This window comes from Pleurodeles waltl, chromosome 3_1, assembly GCF_031143425.1.
Source record: "Pleurodeles waltl isolate 20211129_DDA chromosome 3_1, aPleWal1.hap1.20221129, whole genome shotgun sequence".
Lineage (NCBI taxonomy): Eukaryota > Metazoa > Chordata > Amphibia > Caudata > Salamandridae > Pleurodeles > Pleurodeles waltl.
Window position 1 is genome coordinate 117,903,398 of NC_090440.1, and position 22,435 is coordinate 117,925,832.

The 22,435-nt window shown below is 40.8% G+C and overlaps 1 protein-coding gene across 1 annotated transcript in view; it reads right to left on the bottom strand.

The window, feature by feature from the left end:
- The window catches only part of LUZP2 (leucine zipper protein 2), a 1,083,806-nt gene that overhangs the window by 351,875 nt on the left and 709,496 nt on the right, over positions 1-22,435 (bottom strand). The window contains exon 7 of the mRNA XM_069221952.1: positions 10,685-10,756. Coding sequence (XP_069078053.1) covers positions 10,685-10,756 — 72 coding nt within the window. The remainder of the gene's footprint in view (positions 1-10,684; positions 10,757-22,435) is intronic.

Consider the following 22,435-nt stretch of genomic DNA (forward strand, 5'->3'; position numbering starts at 1 on the left):
TGATACCAGATCCAGAATCCAAGGTGAAAGGCAGGTCAGGTCATGAAGCATAACTAAAGCAGCTGCTGAAAGCAACAACAACTTTAGGTTGTTTTTTTCTGCTCTATTTTAATAGCTTACAATGACAAGCAGGGAGAATATGTTTATTTTTTTGCACTCATAAACCACTTCGCAGACAAGGACGTAACAGTTAAGTCCTTGGCTGCGGCGCTGAGGTGCCAAGGCCGTAACCCTTACGTCCTGGGACCGCCTCAGCGCTCCCCCCATGATCCTCACCTCAGCGCACCCACTGCAGGGATGGAAGGGGAATCGCTTCCCCTTTCATCCCCACACCGCCTCCCTGGTGTCTGATGATGCCAGCATGCGATCGCACACTGACCTCATCAGAGCTTCCAGCATGGATCGGAGGAGAAATGCTTTTGGCGGGCCGAGAGAGGCATGAAAGGAGAGGAAAGGCTTTTCCTCTCCTTTCCATCTCTCTCTCTGCAGTTCTGCTGCCCATTCGCATTTTTTTTTATACTTGACATGAGAGGAGAGGCCCCTTGGCAAGGGCCGCTTCCCAGGGGGCAAAAATTACTTTTAGGTCATTTCTGCCAGGCCTATTTTTATTAGGCCAATCTGCCCCCAAGGGGGGGTAGAAACCACTAGACACCAGGATTTTTTATTTTTTTGCGTCAATTTTATGCAACTGGAGAGACCCCTTAGGCAATTAGTCATTTCCCTACGGGGCAAATTTATTGTAGGTAATTTCTGTCCCCCTTGGGGGCATATCAGCCTATTTTTATAAGGCCGATCTGCCCCCAAGGGCGGCAGAAACCACTAGGCACCAGGCATTGGTATGTGTGTATGTGTGTGTTTTGTTTGGGGGGCAGCCTCTTGGGCAAGGGTCGCTCCCCATGGGGGCACATTACTGTTGGCCATATCTGCACCCCTTGGGGGCAGTTCAGCCTATTTTTGAAAGCCCATCTGCCCTCGAGGGGGGCAGGAAGCACACCAGAGACCAGGGAAGATGTTTTTCCTAAATAAGAGGGCGGGGGTATGGCCATACCTTCACCCCAAATAAATGGGGCCAAAGTTGGGCAGATAGGACAATTACTCCTGATCCATACCACGGGGAGCTACTAGATGCCAGGGAATTTTTTAAAAAACTAATAATAGTGGGGTGGTGGCTACCAATGGTGTGGGCCTGATTACGCCCCCACCCCAACTAAAGGGGGCAACAGTCTTTCAGCTCTCCCTTCACACTAAAATATCTTATCCCACGACAAGCAAGAGGGCATTTGATTATTTTGGGTTTTGGTTTTACATTTGCTCCATGAGAACTTGGCTAACTCAAAATCGTCCCACAGAGAATGGTGAGAGCTGCACTTTTTGGACTTTGGGACGCTGCCATGTAGAAAAATCCACAAGACCTAGACACATCTTAAAACGAAGCATCTGGGTGATTTCAGAGTGGTGTGCTTCACATGTACCTCACACCATTTTCATACCCACAATGCCCTGCAAACATCCAACTTTGCTGGAAATCACACATTTTCCCACATTTTTGTGATGGAACCTTCCGGAATCTGCAGGAATCCACAAAATCCCAACCACCAAGCATTGTCTCATCTATATCGATAAAATTTCTGCTACACTTGTCAGCCTAAAAATGTTTTTTTTTCAAACTGCCCTTTTGGACCCGCTTTGGTTCCCCCTCAATTTCGACATGTTTTTAGCTCTTCCCTGTCACAGGCAATTGACCGACCTACACAAGTAAGGTATCATTTTTACCCATAGACTGAGGCGAACATTTGGTGGTAGGAAATGTGTCCTGGTGTGGTGATCCCACAAGAAAATGTGGGAAAAATGAGATTTGTTACCTAAATTTGGGGTTTGCTGAGGATTCTGGGTAAGAAAACATTGGGGATCTATGCAAGTCACACCTCCCTGGACTCTCTTGGGTGTCTAGTTTTCAGAAATGTCTGGGTTTGGTAGTTTTCCCTAGATGGCTGCTGAGCACAGAACCAAAAACACAGATGCCCCCCCCCTTGTAAAAACAGGTTGTTTTGTATTTGATCATTTTGATGTGTCCAGATAGTGTTTTGGGGCATTTCCTGTTGTGGGCGCTAGGCCTACCCACTCAAGTGAGGTACCATTTTTATCAGGAGACTTAGGGGATCATAAAATACCAAAACAAGTGTTATTGTCCATTGTCTTTCTCTACATTTGTTCCTTTCAAATATAAGACTGTGCAAAAAAGAAGTCTGTTTGAGAAATGCCCTATAATTCACATGCTAGTATGGGCACCCCAGAATTCAGAGATGTTCAAATAACCACTGCTTCTTAACACCTTATCATGTGCCCGTTTTGGAAATACAACGGTTTTCTTGATACTTATTTTTCACTCTTTATATTTCAGCAAATGTATTGCTGTATACCCGGTATAGAATAAAAACCCATTGCAAGGGCCAGCTCATTTATTGGCTCTGGGTACCTAGGGTACAAGCCCTATATATCCCCACAACCAGAAGAGTCCAGCAGACATAATGGTATATTGCTTTCAAGAATCTGACATTGCAGGAAAAAGTTACAGAGTAAAACGTGGAGAAACATTGTTTTTTTTTTAACCTCAATTTCAATATTTTTTATTTCAGCTGTTTTTTCTGTAGGAAACCCTTGTAGGATCTACAAATATTACCCCTTGCTGAATTCAGAATTTTAACTACTCTTTAGAAATGTTTAGCTTTCTGGGATCCAGCATTGATTTCACGCCCTTTTCTGTCACTAACTGGAAGTAGGCCGAAAACACAAACAAATTGTAAAAAGGGGGTATGTCCCAGTTAAATGCCAAAATTGTGTTGAAAAATATGGTTTTCCGATTCAAGTCTGCCTGTTCCTGAAAGCTGGGAAGATGGTGATTTTAGAAGCGCACACCCTTTGTTGATGTCCTTTTCAGGGGAAAAAAAACACCTGCGTTCTTCTGCAGCCCTTTTTTGAAAAAAACAAAATGTTAGTTGTATTTTGGCTAATTTTTTGGTCTGCTTCAGGGGAACGCACAAAGTCTGGGTACCGCTAGAACCCCTAGGATGTTGGAAAAAAAAGACGCAAATTTGGCGTGGGTAGCTTATGTGGACAAAAAGTTATGAGGGCCTAAGCGCCAACTGCCCCAAACAGCCAGAAAAAGGCTTGGCATCTGAAGGGGAAAAGTCCTGGCAGCAAAGGGGTTACATTAAAGCTGGAATCTTTCTGCATGTTTCTTCACATTCTGAGCTACTACAGCTATTTCTCTTTAAAAAAAACACACTTGTATTGCATTGTTTCTAATATATGCTTGTAACAAATAACTAACAGGTTTTTGATGTGTTTAATTTTGCACTACAGTTTTTATTTTTCATGTTTGCAAACATGCTCACTCTTTCATATGCACCAAGGTTTTATGTGGTTTGTGGGAAAGTTGATAACATGCCCATGTATTATATGGGATAAAGTACCCGCTGGCTTACCTGATAGGGATACTGCAATTCACGTCCAAGTTCAATAATCTTATAAAGGAACTCTGCCTTCGGCCTTGTTCCTATATTTGGTTATGAAACTTCTTAGTGACTGGCAATAGCCTTATAATGTACAGCAGGGATTACTTTATCTCATATATTATTACAGACTGAAATAACGTCACAACAAACACACACTATCGACCACTTAAATGTTGCACAGAAAAGATAGGACCCCATTAGCTCACCTAATAATGTACTTTACAAAATGTGTCTTAACAATTGTCTTCCGCATCTGGAATAAAATGAAAAGTAAAGAAAAACGTGTATCAACTTATCCTTTGATTTGCCATAACATTTGCAGGCCATCTGCATACAAATTGCTAGAGTTGCTCCAATGCACTGTTTCTGTAGCTAGCAATAACATCCCAGGGCCAAACCTGAGATACAATATTGTTAAGTGCGGTGGAAGGATTAAGTCTATATATACCTTCCTCTACAGCCAATGGAGGTCAAACAGTGGAACGCCAAACTGGTGTTTGAAGCTTGTTTATATAGGATTAAGCACTGTCTACCTCAGTACGCAAATCTGAACATTCCCACAGCTCTACTCATGCTTGCATAAGGTTCAAACGGACCCCGTGAGCTGACACATACCATACTTCAACCATATTAGAGCAGGCACACAACTAAAAGAGAAAATCTCAGCTAGTAGTAATTTATAGGTTTCAGCAAGTGGACTGGTCCAAATAATCAGCTGAAATAGAAGAGGCTTAAGGCCTGCTATTAAAACAATATAGTTGACGGTTAACTCCATTCTTATTAGAGCTAATGGAATACTTTTTGGAAGCAAGAATAATAATTAAAAAAACATATCTACATATCTAACATTAGCAATTCAATTGTGCCTGTCATGATCTCAAAATTCTGCTCCAAAAAAAGTAAGGGCTTAAACCTAGACAAGATGAAATACTGAAAGACATCCAAATTGATGACTGAGTTTTAGGACAGCATCCATTTTTCGGGTTAGTGTCAGGTCACTTTTTAGAAACTAAGGCTTCCAGAAGCTAAATGGAAGTATATGTGAAGTCCTTCACTTTGGATTGAGAGTAACTAATACGCAAAGGATTCTCACTGCAACACTCCTGAAAAGCTGCAGATAGTACGAATAAACTATTCGCACAATGTGCTAGCAGTTTTGAATCATCAGCAGATAATGAAAAAAAATGTATTGTGCTTAACCCCAGGACCTCCATGGATAACTAAATCTCCATCGCGGATTTCACCAAAAAGACTGTGAAGAGAACAGGGGTCTGTTGGCAATCCTGGATAGCCCCAGTATCGGTGTTAAAGGAGAAGGGAAGCATCCCATTTTAGCTATACCTCACCTTAGTAAATACCACTGTGTGGGCTACAGTCAATAGTATTAGAATGTCATCCACTGCCAAGAGCCTCATTGCTTTCTAATGCAAATACCTAGCAACTGAATATCAAGAAGCATTAAGGTGAACAAGGAGAATATTCTATTTGTATTTACAATACATTGATTCTGAACAATACAGCATGGGCCAATGTTTCTGCTGCAACATAGATCAACAAGATTGGTCTATAGATAGAATGGGAACATTGGTCTCCATTTTTGGAGAGAAGCTTGATCTCTGCTCATTTCTTTGAAGAAGGTATCTTACTGCAAGTCAGAATACTAATATAAATAGAGCATAACACTGTGCAGGGTGCAATTTATTTCAAGGTCCTTTGCTAAATTTATGGTGTTCAATGCAGTGTTAACCTCTACCGGAGTAATCAATCATACTCTACATAATACATTTAGGTTAACAGAGACAAATGATGGACTCAGCCCCACAGTGAAAGACCTTGAGGTTTACAACAGTGAAACTGTTATCCATTGTTATTCCTTTAAGTTATCATCAGAGGAGCTCTCTTGGAATCCCACGCAAGCACTGGCAGAAAATCTTAAGAGTTTTGGTTAAAACAGACTCCATGATAATCCCTATTTCCTGTTAAGAGTGTTTCTCTCTTTCTGAACGATTGGTTTATCATGGTTCCCTCAGAGATAAGTAAATGAACTCAGGAATAGCTCAACGAGGAATAGGAGTGCTGAGCCTTTATTTATACAAAGTAGTACAGTACTTATTTCTAGTTCACCATCAGTTTCAAGACTAGTTTGGCAGAGCAGGAAGGAGGGGGTGCTGGTTTACAGTATAATTTCACATAGGTCTGAATGAGCAGCCTATCCCTACAGTTACTATAAGATGATGATAAATACCTTCTAGACTTCAGCAAACCAGTAAATCTATGAGAGTTTATCAATGTATAAACTTCATGGTTTTAGCAAAAACTTGTCAATACCTGTAAACGCTAGTTAGAAAAAGTACTCACAGGTGTGCTGTCTGAACTATATTATTTGTTAGGACTCTGAAACCAATTTCCTTACAGAATTCCCTCCAGTGATTTCCACTGCAATTCAAACAAGAATTAGTGAGTCCACTAGAGCACTGGATATATAATCATTCAGAGCCATGTTTTCATTGTATCCTTCAATAGCTATGAGAACAATAATTCACCAAAATTGTAGGAATATATAATTATCATGGTAGATTTTCCAATCTACAAATAGGATTGTATTATTTTCTCATGTAGTTCCCACCACGGTTGTTCTAGATCTTAGAGTGCTAATATAGTGTAAGCTGTAAGCTGACAATGCCAAAAATGAATTCAGCAGACCAGGTAAATGTAAATGTAAAGGTCCTGAGTCTCAAACTGCACTTTGTAGTGTATTTTGTAGTACAAACATTGTACTACAAAATGCAATTCGCAAACTATATGTAGAATTTTAGAACTCTGCACTGTATATATGTATGTGTTTGTGTGGAGATCTCTGCATTGACAGCAGAGTCTTCAGGTATGGAAACCTCCACACATGTAGGTACAGGGAGTCCAAAGTCATAAAGGTCTGCATGTAGTTAGTGAAAACCGAAAAATAGTAATTTATTTGTAAGTTTACCACCATAAATAAGTATTCAGTATTCAGAAATCTTTGGACTTACTAGTAAAATAATTGCAAGTAGAACCAAGTAACTGGACCCCGTTTGGACAGCCACGGGGGCACACAGGAGCTGCTGTATAATGAGTAGAATAATGCCCCAAATACAACTGATCCACCACCCATATTTCTTAAAAACAACAAATTTGAACCTGTGACATAAATGATAGCTAACAGCTGTTTCCTATCTCACCTACAAAACTTGTCATTTTTAAAGAAAAGTAAATGAAAGTAAATATTTCTAGCCGCTAGTGAAAGCTAGAAATTAACCTGGTTAATGTAATATGCCCAGACTTTAAAGATTATTTGAGCCACATGTGAGAGTATAAAGAGAAAGCTAGTTAACCCAACTTTTAAACCAATGAAGTTAGGTAAAGAGGCTAGTTTCAGGCGGTGTGCCCTCACAATGCCTTCCTTAAAATACTCAGACAATCCCTTACATGCTTAAACAAAATAATTACCTAATTCTGTAAAGCACCATGTAACTCTCCTCACCCACTCACTGCTAGGAAAATTAACCACCAAGACAACCCTTGCTCAGGGGTCTGTAGACATATTATCCAGATTTTGTCTCCAGACACAAGTGAATAAATGAGATACTAGTGAAAATAAATTGATCAGAGGCTGGATTTAAGGAGTTAAACGTTAATTAACTCTACCATTCAAATTCAGATGCGTCTTGGCATTTGTTCTATCCATCAACTCAAATATTGAGGGATTTGCTCTACAAATCACTGGTCTCCGCAGGGAGGGCTAATGCGTTATGCTTTCCTTCATACACCATGGAACGAATGAACGCAAATTATTATCGCCTTCTAACATTATTACTAGTGTTTTGTTAAAATAGCCATAAAATTGCAAGTATAAAATACATAAAGTACAATAGATATTAAGAATTTCTAAAAAGAGAATTTGAAATTTAAATGTATGAGTAGGGTCAACGGGTTGGATGGGGACAAGGTAAGGCCTCAAAATAATTACTAATATTACACTATTTAAATAAGCATAGACTCTTGCTGCGACTGAATCAGTTGTCGTAAGATCAACAGTTCCTGTAAGCACAGATGTTTCAAACCCCTACATTTTCAATCACGTTCATAGAGACCATTCGATGAAAGACCCACTACTTTCTAATTGGTGTGACAGACTAATACTAAAAAGCCATTCATAGACTTCAATGAAGATCTGCAATTTCATGCAAGGGGAACAGTATAAATAGATGCTATAGATTAAACATAAAATTCATGTAAATCATTGTGTTGCAAAGGAAGTCTTTAATAATCTTAGTCAATGCTTTTGAATAAAATCTGCTCTCGCACTGAGATGGAGATCTATTCAGCCATGCAGAAAAAGAAAACTGGGGGCTACTTCATAGGTAACCTGGCCTCTACTAATCACCAAGAAGTCCACACTTATTGTGTCCTGAACATCAACCAATCTGTATGCTGAAATAATGAGCATTTACCTAATTTCAATCTGTAAACGTGTGACTTCTGCTGAGGTATTAGCCTTCAAATGCCCACATCTCATTATGTGGTTCAACTAAATTTGTATGAGATTTCCAATATGTCTTTTTCCATGGGAGGCTCTAAGGTGTTATGTTTCTTTACCATATTTAAATAAAATGAGAAGCCTTTGTCATGTGTCCCAAATAAACTATACTCTGCCCACGTTCCTCCAGCCTTCACTGTGCATGGACATGACCACCCTTAGGTGTCCTCAGGAACATAACCTGCAAGATTTATAGGCAGAGCAGGATATGGATAGCAAGCAAGAGCCCACTTCCGAGGATCCAATGACAACCCTTCAACATCTCATTCCCATGCATGGCCCACCAGTCTGAATTACCCACTGGCGACAGCTGGAACTAGAATCTGGAGTGATAGCCTGGAAATAGTGAGGTAGGGCTCCTGGACAATAATATCCCATGACAAGGATGAAAAAAGCCAAGGAAACACTCCTCAATAAAAGGGTCTTCGGTCTGTTTGGCTGCATAAGAGATGGGCCAACAGTGGCATGTAAAAAAAGACCACAAGAGAAGGCACAAGGCTTGACGTCCACAGTTTCAGTTCCACAGTTTCACTCTGCACATGGCCAAGGTTGCTGGAGAACTTGTTAGCCCTGATAATTTGAGTTGCTCAGTCTAGTATACACTAAGGGGATAGAGAAAGGCAATGTTTGCACTAATTACACTCATGCCATCTAATAATCAGAATGTCTCATCTGAACATGCATATAGAAACACTACTTAGACAGAGTAGGGCCACAAGAAAGCAATGTTTCTTTGCAGATTTCTTTAGATAAGGTGGTCAAATGTCAACAGAAAGTAGCATGCTTGGTCATAAATGCTGATCATAAATGCTAACATAAAGCGATGGTGAAGATGTGCTTTCTGAAGTTGCTCTTGATTGCTGCTTTTACAAACATGCACAGCAGTGTAGATCATTGCCATGAAATTCACAGATATGTTCTGCTTCATTTTCATTGACTGTCATTGACTTTGAGGTTACAAGACTGAATTGTAGGGCTGATTGAACCTTTTGTTTTCTTTCAAAGATGATATATTGAAATGTAGGATCACAGTGACTGTTGAATAACTGCCTATATACAACTAAACAGCCTGTTAATATTATTAAAACTGCATCTATGTATTGGAATCTGTTTCCCTTAAATCCATGCATTGTGTATTCCTCTCCTCATAGAGTAAGGGGAGCTACGTGGTAGTCACTTACCCTTTATAAATTCTGGCATTTGCCACTGACATTGATTCCTCCTGGGTATAACACCTGGCAGTGAACTCCGCAAGCACGAAGGAGGGGCTCATCATTTGAGCGAGTTATAATTAAACTGCATGTGAGGTACCGCCTGAGAGTGGTTTGACAGGAATTAATGAAGCCCGTGCAGGACAGAGTCTCTCATCCCAAGTTTGTGTTGATCAAATAGGAGGGACTGGGAGACAGTACTAAAACCTGGTGGCACTTATATCAACATGTGCGCTGCACCTCTGTCCCCAAAACAGCAACATTTGTTGATAATCCATGGAAAGGACCAGGACACTCTCAGTTGCATGGATAGGTCTGTACCTTGCTTAAGTTCCATGCAGTTTGTTCATGGTTTTGGAGAACTAGTCAATACACTATACATGATGCTGGAGGGGAATCATAGCAACGGGGTTGAACTAAAAGGGGCTAACACTGAAGGGTGAACAGTGGGTTTCTTTCAGAGATAAACGTAGGGTTTTTTTCCCAGCTTTTAATGAACATCCCAATTCTATGTTAGTTTCTGCATACAAGCCTACATTTTAGAAATGGAAACTGTGAGATTTTGAAAAAAACACAATCAGGACAATGTATTTTTTTCCATTGACTTTTATTGAAACGGAGGCAATTTCAGGAGGAACACGTCTAAAAGAAAGCCATTTTCGCTTCAAACATTGTGAGTCCCACGCATGAATCGGGTATATTGTCATGTATGTTTATGTTCCTAAACTAGAACGTAGGCTACCAAATACATTTAGGGCGGGCATTCTGTTCATCATGAATGGTTCAGGCAATCTCGGCATTCTAAATAAAGTGTTAATGACTGGCAAGAAATATAGTTAAGTACGATGTCGCAACAGTGTACAAAGATGAACTCAAAAGGCCCGAAGCTACTTTAGGGCAACTGTAAATTTAGGTCATATCTGGGAAACACTTCTATTATGCAATGTTTCTCATTCAGTGAACTAAAATATTACTCACAAATCCCTTTTATTGTGGTACATATCCATTTAAATGTCGGACTAGAGAGACGTTGCTCTTTTCATGCTCTTAAATGAAGTTTCCTGAGTTCATCTACGGCAATTATGTTAAAAGTACCGGAAAATATACTGGGAGATGTTAAAAGCTTTGGAAATACCTCGGACAAAGAGTACCTTTCAAAAGCAGATTGCCTCCTGCGTCAGCATCGCAGACGGCATTTTTGCAAATGGGTTGGGAGAATCAAGTCGGCCCTGCAGGGTTGGCAGTTTTTTTTCTTTCTGCTGACAGCCCGGGAACCGAATACTCTGCCTCTCTCAAGAACATGGGCCGGAAGCCTCGTGCAGGCAGCTTTGAAAAGTTATCTTACCATAAACAGTAGAATATAGCCGCACCGGAAAATGACGTACCTTGAATATTAGGTCCTTCTTTCCATACCGCAGGTCCTTCAGTTGGGCCTGGATCTTTTTTGACTGCATGATCAAGATAAGAAATTAGAGAATTAGATAACTTGTAGAGGTTAAACAAAGATCAGGGATTTAAATAATTATCTTCTTACATTTACCGACACATTTTAAACTTTGTAAGTATTATGATCGTTCCTTTCTGCATGATGGCAGTTTTTGTCATCCAGGAAACTCGCATTTTGATCCTGTACCTAGATATTTTCAGACCTAATAAAAGGTAAATTAATTATAATAATAAAGAGTGTCACTTGACACACCACAAACACACCTTTCAATGAAAAAAGCAGTTCTACATACCAAGGGTGCAGTTTGCTCTGCTGCCTAGGGTCTTACTTCCCTACTAAGGTAATAGGAGTGTGTGTGAGGGGAACTAACGCCATCCACACCATCAGGAGCTGTTCGCCAATTCCTGGCTAGCTCACTGTGGCTCGTCTGGACCCCTGAACCTAGTGGGGTGGAAGGTGATGGCAGCAACCTTGACATGACACTGAGAAGTTGTTGAAACAGATCTTACCCTTTCGTGGTATTACCTGTGCATGCCCAGGCAAAACACATGAGAGATATGAGGTAAGTTTTCAATACATTTATTGAAACAATCTTAATTTTGCATACAGAGAATGAGCTGCAATAATTAGACAGATGAAACAAAGTAAAGTTACTAGCATTATGAACATGGTAAAGACAATGAATAATAATCCTAAGGTTATGCTTAGTGCATAGCGGGTGCACAGTTCTGCCTGACCCAATCTAAAGGACTAGCCTTATCCCCATACCTGGAGGTAGCATCAGGAGTCGGCGTGCGGAGTAGCTGGCCTCGGGGAAAATGATTTCACAGAGTGGTACTGTGAGAAAATACCACTTTTTGAGTGGTAATACCCATTTTGTTTCTGAATTTTATGGCTGATTTTTAGACTGTATACCTGGCTTCTCCAACGAGTAGCTCTCCAGCTACTTGTTAGTAGCTGTCCTGTGTGCAGCCCAGATGTCTACCTCAAAAGCTTTTGAAATAGTGAATTTATATATATGTATGCTAACACTGAAAAGTGTTTATTCAGGATAAAAATTGCTACTCTGTAGAGAAGAATGTTTGATTTTCCAAAATATATTTAAATGTATTGAGTGATAAATCAAGTGATGTTAGGAAGACATATTGCTAGTTTTATTAACTTGGTCCATGTGAGCTTTATCTATGCCTGTTTCATATTACCCATGAGGAGATGCTCCACATTGTCAAAGGATTTTTAAAGTTATTGTAGGGATCTGTGCCTGGTGCACAAATTATGCTCATTGCCATCTAATAATCAGAATGTCTCATCTAAACATGCATATCAAAACATTCCTTATACATATTACAGTAACATGCTTGGTCATAAATGCTAACATAAAAGAATGATGAAGATTTGCTTTCTGAAGTTGGTCTTGATTTCTGCTTTCAAAAACATGCATAGCAATGTAGACCATATCGAAGAAATTTACAGGTATATTCTGCGTTATTTTTATTCTTAGTATATCGTTCCTTGAGTACCCTCTTTACTGTCATTGACTTTGAGGTCACAAGACTGAATCACTGAACTATGATGACATCATAGTTACCGTTGATTATCTGTGCGGATACACATAAAAATCTGATTATTATTATTTAAACTGCATCTCTGTTACTGGGATCTGTTTCCCTTAAATCTATGGTATTGTGTAGTTCCGTTCTCAAAGAGTAAGGGGTGCTTGGTGGTAGTCAATGACCATTTATTAAAGCTGCATTTGTCACTGACATTGGTTCCCCCTGAGGATAGCCGCTGGCAGTGAACTCCGGCAAGTATGAAGCAGGGACCAGATGCACTGGTGTGATGACTGCTAGTCATCCATATATATATATATATATATATATATATATATATATATATATACACACACACACATATATATATATATATATATATATATATATATATATATATATATATATATATATATATATATATATATATATATATATATATATATATATCACTAGGTAGTTATAGTTAGGACCATTTTTCCATAGAAAAAGTGTTTATTGACTTGCCTATATCTTTGGCAATATTTGACGAATCTTCATGAGATTTTCCAAAACAAGTGTTGCATTGATTCTTATTGCACATGGAAAGTTTCAGGGTGATCTGTCAAGCAGGGGCAGAGAAAAAGGTGGCTAAATTGCATTTTCCATGTTAACTCACATAGGATTCTTTAGACAAGACTCCATGCTGAAGCACTGGACGGAATTGAACGGAATTTGGCAGAAAGCTAACTGTCCATACACAGATTATGCTTTTGCTTATTTGGTGTGAATCAGTTATGTAATTTTTGAGATATTAAATTTAAAGGGAAGATAGATGCGAATATCTCTGGCTGTAAATATTTTGTGAATATTTTGTGAATAATTGGCGAAATTCACAATTTACTACAAATATGCATGCAAAAAGAAGCATTGCAATTGGCTGACAGGAACATGACTACAAAGTTTCAGCTGCCATTTTATTTCATGGGACACCGTCTCAGGGATTGAAAATCCAAAGTTAAATTGGTATAAGGGGTCTGGGTGAAGGTACCCTGATCCCAAGAGTGTGATATAGGAGTGTTTTAGGTGCAAATTATGGGTTTAAAATAATTTTGTGTCACAATGCGCGATATTCATGAAAATTCATGAATTTTCACGAAATATTAATCAATATGAAATTATCTGAAAGAAAAACCACATACTCAATCATACATTAATTCATTCACTCATACATGCACTCAGAGACTCATGCGCCCACTCACACCCCGACTCAGACACTCATGCACCCTCTCATCCCCACTCAGACTTACATACCCACTTTCAGATTCACTCAAACACTCACGCACCCACTCACAGATCCAGTGACAGAGACAGGCCCTGTGGCCAAACTACGCCCCCCACAACCAAAGGACGTCTGTGGCATGGTATGGGTGGCTATAAGGGCTTGGCTGCGGCCAATGCACAGCAGGGGTTAGAATAACGTATAGTAATTAAAATTGCATTTCATAAAAAAATGTATTGAAATTCACACAAAAAAACAAAGGTTACAGAGACATTGTAATTAGGTTCTGAATTAACTTGTTCAAAACCACAGAAATTCAGCAGTTATAGTTAGGGTTCTTTTATGTAACTATAACTTACACCCTAAGATAGTTATAACAGGCCCCCCACCTCCCTGGGGTATTCCAGTAATTCATTGCAGAGGGCCATGTAGTCCCCACCCAGGTCTGGGGACCACCACCTCCTGGGGCATTTCTTTAATTATGTGCTGGGGCCCCCACCTGGGGACGACCACGACCCTGGGGCATTCCGGTAAATATGTGTGGGGGCTGTGCACCCCCACCCACAGCGCCGGGGACCACCACCTCTCTGGGGCATTTCTGTAATTATGTGTGGGGGGCTGAGTGGCCCGCCACAGCCCAAGGGACCACCACCTCCCAGAGGCAAACATGAAAAAAAGAAAAGGTGGTCCGTTTCAGACCCCCACAGCCCCAGGTACTTACACCTTCCTGGGGCTATTTTAGTTGGAGGGGCGCCGTGCCCCCCCTTAGGAGCCACAGATGGACCTGGGGACCACCACCCCCCAGGGCAATCTCCTGCTATGTCCCAGAGTGCCCACCCTGGGACATAGCTGTTTGTTGTGGCTCGGTGGCAACTGACAGCAAACAGTTTGCTCGCAGTGAGGGAGGGCTGTCAAACAAATCTCCATCACTGCAAGATGAGGTTTCCTCTGTTTCCCTGCCAGCAGAGATGCAGACAGAAAGACAGAGGAAACAATTCCTCTCTGTGAAATCAATGCTGGCTCCCCAAGGAGGTGGGGAGCCAGCTGGGACCATGAGGGCCTTCAGGCTCCCCCCAAGGTCCCATATGTTGTGATTGGGTGCCCTGGTCTCATGGCCACACCATGGGGGATGGAGTTCCTGGAGCTGAGATCGGCCTTGGGAGGGGGGCTGCGAGGCCTCCCCTCCCACCAAAAACATAATTAAATATTTAGGCTGGGCCCCGGAGTTTGGGGTCCCTGGGGCCGAGATCTGCCTGGGGAGGGAGCTCTGCTGGTTGGGTTGTTATAGGGGTTGGCCGCAAGGACTGAGAATCCAAATTTGAAAACTGTAGTTCTTCGTCACTTATGAGAGATTCCCTATCCAAAGTGTTCAACTTGCTCTAATTAGAGTGACAAATCAATAATGGGGCTTGTCTCTAATTTCTTGTACCTTGTAGCATCATTTAGCTGATGATTCACTTCTTCCACATAATCCCTTTTATTTAGAATCACTATGTTTTTCCCTTGGTTTGCTGATTTTATTTCTATTGTTTTGTTTGCCATCAGACTGGCCAGTGCATTCCTTTCTTCTCTTGATAAATTCTCCTTCATGGTGCTAGTGTTGCTCTTTCTCAATTTTTCCAGATCACCTATTACTAAGTGGCAATTTTTTTGCAGGGGTCAGTGTGGGGCAAAATTTTAATGTAGGTTTCAAGCTGATAGGTTTATGATCATCTGAATGTATTTTCTAATTCTTCCAAAACTTGAGCCTCTGTTAGGCAATCCTCATCTAAATCATGTACTAAATTGTACACTATTTTCACATCTTTCTTCTGCGCAATTGTCAAATCGACATCATTGGTTTGGTTGCTGTCTCCTTCGCTTCCATTTTTACAAAATATTTAGCCAATTTTACTTTGTGTACAAACTTATAGATATCAATTTTAGTTTGTACAAAATCGAAAAATGTCACCAGGCAAATGGTCAACCCTTTGGTTCATAGTTTTTCTTCTTCTTGGTACAAGTGATAATCCCAAAGGTTCATTTGCTTCATTTTTTGCACCTCAACTGATACTTCCTTCTTCCTGCCTCTTCTTGTTTTGTGCCATCTTGGAATTTGTTTCTCACTTGGCCTCTGCCTTTGCCTTGTCCCCTTCCTCTTCACCTGCCTATCAGTGCTATCGGGTCTACGTACATAAATTGCATCTCTGTGAGAAAGGGCCTCTTTTGATATGGTAGCCCCCCACGTTTTGCCTCGAAAATGATGTGGTTTCAAACTGTAAATGCACTGGGCCCCGGTAATCAGGTTCCCAGGGCCCGATCTCTATCCCCAAACTGTACTATCGTTAGCACTCCTGCCACCCTTGTACGTCCCTAGTAAATGGTACCCGTGCGACCTAGGGTATGCCCCCCCCCCCCAGAGCTGCAACACCCATCGTGCCACTCTGAGAGGCCCCACACCAGCTACATGCATACTGTAATTGCAAGTGCGTGACAAGGTGCATTCAAAAGTTGCACACTCGTAATGACACTCACCAAGAGTGCCATTCTCACTAACACTGCATGCAATATAGGTCACCTCTCTGGCAGGTTTTCCAGCCCTATGGCAGGGTGCACTTTAAAGCAAGTGCAGGCATATATGTGTATGAGCAAATGTGCCCCTACTGTGTCTTTGCAAAACCTTAAGACATAGTAAGTGTACAGGGAAGCCACAGCAAATACATGTCATTATGAGTTCCCCAGCTACATCATGGCCTCTTGAATACTGGGTTGTTTGGAACCAAACAGCTCAGAATAATAAACCCACACTGATGCCAGTGTTGGATGTATTATAAAATGTACCCAGAGGGCACCTTAGAGGTGTACCCTGCAAAACCTACCAGCCCTGACCTAGTTGCTGACTAGTCTTAGGCAGCCGGCCACCACCAGTCAGAAGTCAGGACTCCTGGGATTAGAGCCTCTAATCTCAGGAGCCAATACAGAAAGCTTTTCCTGGGTGGAGGTGTTACACCTCCTCCCCCAGGCAGGCATCCTGCACCAGCAGTCATCTTCAAAGGCCTTACCAACTTTGAAATCTGACCTGCACCTCTGCTGCTAGCAGCAGATGGCCACCCAATATTTTTCCCCCCACTTTGAGTAGGACAACTGATGTAAAAAAGTAGCCAAAATAGGAGGAGTGGCCTCCCCTCAGCATGCATTACTCCCTTGGGTGTGGCAGGCAAGGTGACCACTCCATTTCATTTTCCTCCATCTTGGATGGCAGGAATATAGCCAATCAGGGTTAGGAATGTGACCCCTTTCCACAGGAAGTAGTCACATAGTAGGTGTAGCCACCCTAAGGTAGGTGGATCATTGGCCATTACCATATACTCTCTCTGACACCAACTAAATGCAGTATTTAGTGAGCATCCCTAGTCCTTTAGATCAGATATGATGCACACAAGAAGACCGGAAACAAAGAAGTCCTAAGGCATGGGAACAGAAGTCCTGCTGCTAGAAGAAAAAGACCCCAAACCCTGCCTGCTGCTTCTAGGACTCAACAATCACTGCTGAGGTGTTGCCTGGAGACCTGAAGGACACTAAAAACCCCCAGAGCACCTATAGCCTTTTGCAAATCACCAGTAAGCTCCCTCATAATGAAGGTATCACTCTCCTGCAAGCAAGAAACCAGTGAAGACCAGTTCACTGACCGGCCGCTGATCAATGAACTGGAAGCAAAGTCCACTCTGGACTCTTCGAAGACCAGAAGCAAGCACCAGTTGACAGACTTCAGGACAGCCCACAACCACCCAACCTGCAATCTACCCTCAAAGTGACTTGCAACTGGCTCCAAGGACTCCGTGACGCACAAGTCTTGGCTGACGTATCTGCACTGCCGGACTCCCTGGCCCCCACAATGCCAAACCAGCTGTGCGCTAGGGGTCCCTAATCCCTTGCGATCTCTACAATCCAAGGGGGCCCACTGGACGTACCTTTAATTTCTGCTGTACAGAGTGGCTTCAAGACTTTCAGCCACTGCTCCAGCTTGGACCTAAAAATAGGAGGTGACACTTGTGAGAGCATTGCCTGAATTTTTTATGTATGTTTAAAGATTGTCCCATTCATTCTTATGGTGCGTAGTTACACACAAAAAAGCATATATTTCCTAAACTTTGAAAAATCATAACAAAAGAAGTACTCACTCTGTATTGTTGATCTTAGTCTTAAAAATCTGAAGCATTTTTGTAAATTGGTCTGGAGTTATTCTTCTGAGTGTGTGTCCACATTTATTGATACTGTGAGTACAATATATGCTTAGCACATCTCCAAGATAAGCCTAACTCCTCTTCCACCCTACCACAAAAACAGAGCACTAGGTGGTCTGCATTTTACCTCTTGATACCAAAGTGGGTATGCTTGGATTCTGCACAGTGCACATCTTTTTCTTACACTATTTGAGTGCCAGCCTCCTACAATCTCCTCTAAGAAAGAAGTTTTGATGGTTCCTGGTGATGTACCGTCTCCCTCACTTATCTCACCGTCGGATTCACTCATTGTGCAATTGGGTGATAGGATCTGCTTTTTTGACCTGTGTAGTATTGTTCCTTCATCAAACCTTTATGCAAAGGTAAGTATCCTGAAATTTTCATAATCCAATTCATCCCTTATGAATTACCTTTGTTTCCTTCCTTCCATCTCTGCTACATATATTTCCAAATTCTTTATCATCATGTTTCTCAATTTGCTGTTTATCTCCTCCTGCTTTTTGGCACTAATCTTTGATGCTTGCTCACTAATTTTGTTGTGACTGTTTTTGTATCCATCTTTGCATATTTGATAATTATCAACATCAAATTTCTTGAACATTTCATTGTGTTTTGGCCCCATTCTTCTAACATCTCTGGCTGGTCATTTCCTTTTTTAACAATCTTTCCAGTTGATTGTATAATTGTTTTAAACCTAAATCACCCTCAACTCCTTATGCACCTTCTGTAACCTACTTATGGTATTTTTATTGCCAAAGAAAGATTCTGCTTTATGCACTCTTCTTGCTGCTCTCGCTTCCATGTTGATACATACACTTGCCTCCAATCTCAGTTCACCCAATGACTGCACACTTGTTCTTTTCAGTTGCCTTCTTTCTCTTAAGCCAATCTTGGGTCCCACAGTTGTATTGTCCTCTTGCCCGTATTACACTGTGTTACAATGTATATTTGCAGGAAAGTTTGACTTGTAACTGAGTTAGTTGTTGCTCTTGTTTTAAGATTTGAGTATATAATATTGTATGATACACATTTGTTTCACCTCTATTTCCTCGTTTTCAAACCACGCTTCTTTTGATATTGGGTTTGGTATTTTATCTCCAGTCCAGGCCTCTGAGACTGTTGAGCGTACACTCATTCACAATAAAGTTTCTGTCGCTTATGGCCCGCTTGTTTTTAACTGCATGGCAATGGCTGTTGTTTGGTTTCAATAATGTCTTTTTCCAAATGCTATTTTGTTTATTACATTTCCCTCCAAATTTGTTATTTCACTCATCTAGAATCAAGGTATAAACCAAGGGCACACGTCTTTCTTAGCTTTTGTTTATTTATTTGAAGCACTAGACTGCTGCCTTTTCTACTGCTTGTGGCAGTCTTGTTTTAAACACATTCATCAATATTGTTTATCCCCGTATGTCTTTTTCTGAAATTTAATTTCAGTAATTTGACTCAATTCTAACAGTTTTTTCATTTACATATATTTGCCTCCAAATCAGTTATCACATTCACCTGGAAAGCAGGCATAGCGAGTGGGTGCAGGTCTTCCTTAACATTTGTTTTTCACTTTGTGTATTGTCTGCTTCTTTCACATCTAGGCAGTATCCAGCATTAGGCTGCTACTTATGCTTCCTTTGCAGCAATGTATTTTGTAAACAGTAGCATCTTTTCTTTAGGGAAACGTCTGTTTCAGCAGCGTCCCCTGACTCTGCTGTTCGGTGCTCAATGTTTGTGTCTGCTGGTGCTCTGTTACACAACTGTTGCCTCCAGGATCAAAGCTTGCTAGACCGGTCAGGATCCTAGTCCACCTTCTAGTGTTGGAGTGTTGTCAGTGATACTGCCAACGCTGCTTCTTTCCAAATTGATGTTATTCCTTGAGCATTAGTTGCAGATATAAAAAAAATAAAGAGGGAGAAGGAGGTTGTGGGGCTGGGTCTGTCCTCTTTATAGCCTATATAACATTACAAAAGAGGCCCAGCTTAAAGAACTACCACAGGATGGTTAGGAAAAAGGATTTTCCTGTTAAAAAAAACACTCACCCACAAGGGTAATCCCTGGTGGCATGCTTCATCATTGGGTTCCTTCCCGTTCCGCTATGGAGCGGGCGTGCTATGTCCTACGGGATAAGGGGGAGCACTGATGTAGTCTTGTCAATGTGAATCACAGGAAGGATAGGAATGGTGGGGTCTTGGGTGAGGTAAAAATACATGTCTCCTACTAATTCCAATGATTTAATAGATCTCTTGGAGGTAGATTAAAAAAGGGGCTGCGGAAGTGGCGGAAGTATTGTGCCTGACTTCCTAGTCAACATGTTTCGGAGCCTTACCCCAAGGCTCCTCTTCAGGACCAAGGTGGACTCCTGGTGCCATTCCTTGTTTGACTACCTCTAATGAAAGCATAAATAATACAATTCATGCTCTGTGATATGGTGCAATTCTTCTTACTAATGTGGTGTCATAAGATGATACCTATCGTTTACGGTGCCCGTCATTGATACTCTGTAGGACTTAGACTCTCATATCATAGCTTCTCTGGGAGTGGAGTGTGCCTGTAGTCACTCTTTCCTCAAAGCGACCCTTCCTCTCTGTACCTAATGCTCGCCTCCCCGGTGTCTGAATCAGCTATGATATGAGAGTCCAAATACTGCAGAGGTAGTTATTTTAACTGGGCCTTTTTAGTAATGTTATGTAGTCACACTGCGGTCAGATTATGCAGAGCGTTCATATGTGCTGGCATCAGAGGCTGACCTTATTCTGCATTTACCCTTTTTCCAAACAGGACGTCACACTACAGAGTAATTTGTTGCTTAGTATTTAATTAGAGAAAACCCTGTGACCACTCCACACCAACGTGTTTCGGCTTCAACAAGTCTTGATTACGGTATGAAAGTCCTACATCTCTTTCCGTATTTATACAATAGCCCATGTATGCCCACAATATTATGGGATATGTAGTCCAATTAAGTGATGAAGTCCAATTAAGTTATTACGAATTACAGTTTTTGAAGGAGGATGCTCCTGTAATCCCAACCATCTAGTTTTTACCTAAGATCCATAAAACGCTAACAAAACCACTGGGAAGACCGATCATTTTCAGTTGTAGTTTCTTATTTGAGAACGTCTAAATATATTGACTACTACTTGGCACCACCAGTGACATCACTAAGACCTTTTATAAAAGATACAGGAGACTTTGTGAGGATCCTCACAAAAACAAACTAGGAGAAAGGGTATATGCTGGCAACCATTGAGTCAGTCTCACTATATACATTGATAAATCATGGATTTTATGTTTATGCATTGGAATATTTTCTGCAACAGAAAAACATAAGGCAACTTCAACACTCTCACATGCTGAAAATGATTGATTTGTGCTTAAAGAATAATGTGTTCATATTCAACCATCAATTGTATGCCCAAACATGTGGGACAGCCATGGGAGTTTCCTGCTCTACAAGCTTTGAGAATCTAACCATGGGATGTGGGAGAGAGAAGTAGCTTGGAGAGAGAACAATAAATATGCGGAAATAGTATCCCGGTGGCTTTGATTCATTGATGATCTGTGTATAATTACGGAGGGGTACAAAAGAGGAATTTGTGGAATACTTTGTGATATTGAAGAATAATCATTGTGGATTCAAGTTTACGTATAACATTAGCAGTACAGAGACAGAATTCCTGGATGTAAAGGTATATATTAAGGACGGGATGCTGAAAACAACATGTTATTGCAAACTGTGGCAAACAGTGTCTTGCATGGAACACATTTTCAACCCCAAAATTTGATCACAAATATACCCTCTGGGGAATCCCTAAGGATAAGAAGGAACTGTTCCAGTGATGAAGATATGAAGGCACAATTCAAAGAAGCAGAACAGAGATTCTGAATGTGGGGATATAAACTGCAAGACATTAACCAAGGAAGTAAAAGAGCAGAATTGGCAAACAAGAACCAAATCCTGAAACAGAGAGTATATATAAAGAATCCAAAGGGGACATAATGCAAATCATCTTGACATACACATAGAAAATCATTTGATATACACAAAGCCCTTGAAAATTGCTGGAATTTGTTCTGACGAGATCCGGCTATTGGAACACACGCAGGCATGAGTCCAAGAGTAACTTTAAAGAAAGCTCTCTCATTGAAGGGCAAACTAGTCAGAAACCGTTTTACTATATCCATACAAACATAATGGCTCAAGAGAACAAAAGGAGGATTTTTAAAATGTAACAAATGCAAGGCATGCCAAATAGGTAGAAATATGAAAAAAGTTCTCAACCACGCAGGATAACAAATATTGATCACTGAAAGAGTTACTTGTGAAACAAAATATGTAATTTATGTCATTGAATGCATGTGTTGGAAGAAATATGTACGAAGCACAATATGCAGTCTGAAAAAACTTATGCTATAACATATTTAAAGAGTCCAGAACAGAGATATGAGCCATGCAGTGGCAAAACAGTATATTCAGCATCCAAACAGTGATTGTAGAACCATGAGGTATTTTGGGATAGCCTATGTCAAGAAAGATGAAAGAGGAGGTGACAAAGAATAGAAGTTATGTAGACTGGAATCACTTTTGATTATTAGTCTCCGTACTAAGATCCCCCATGGATTAAATAATGACAAGGACCTACATGTGCATTTATAAACAG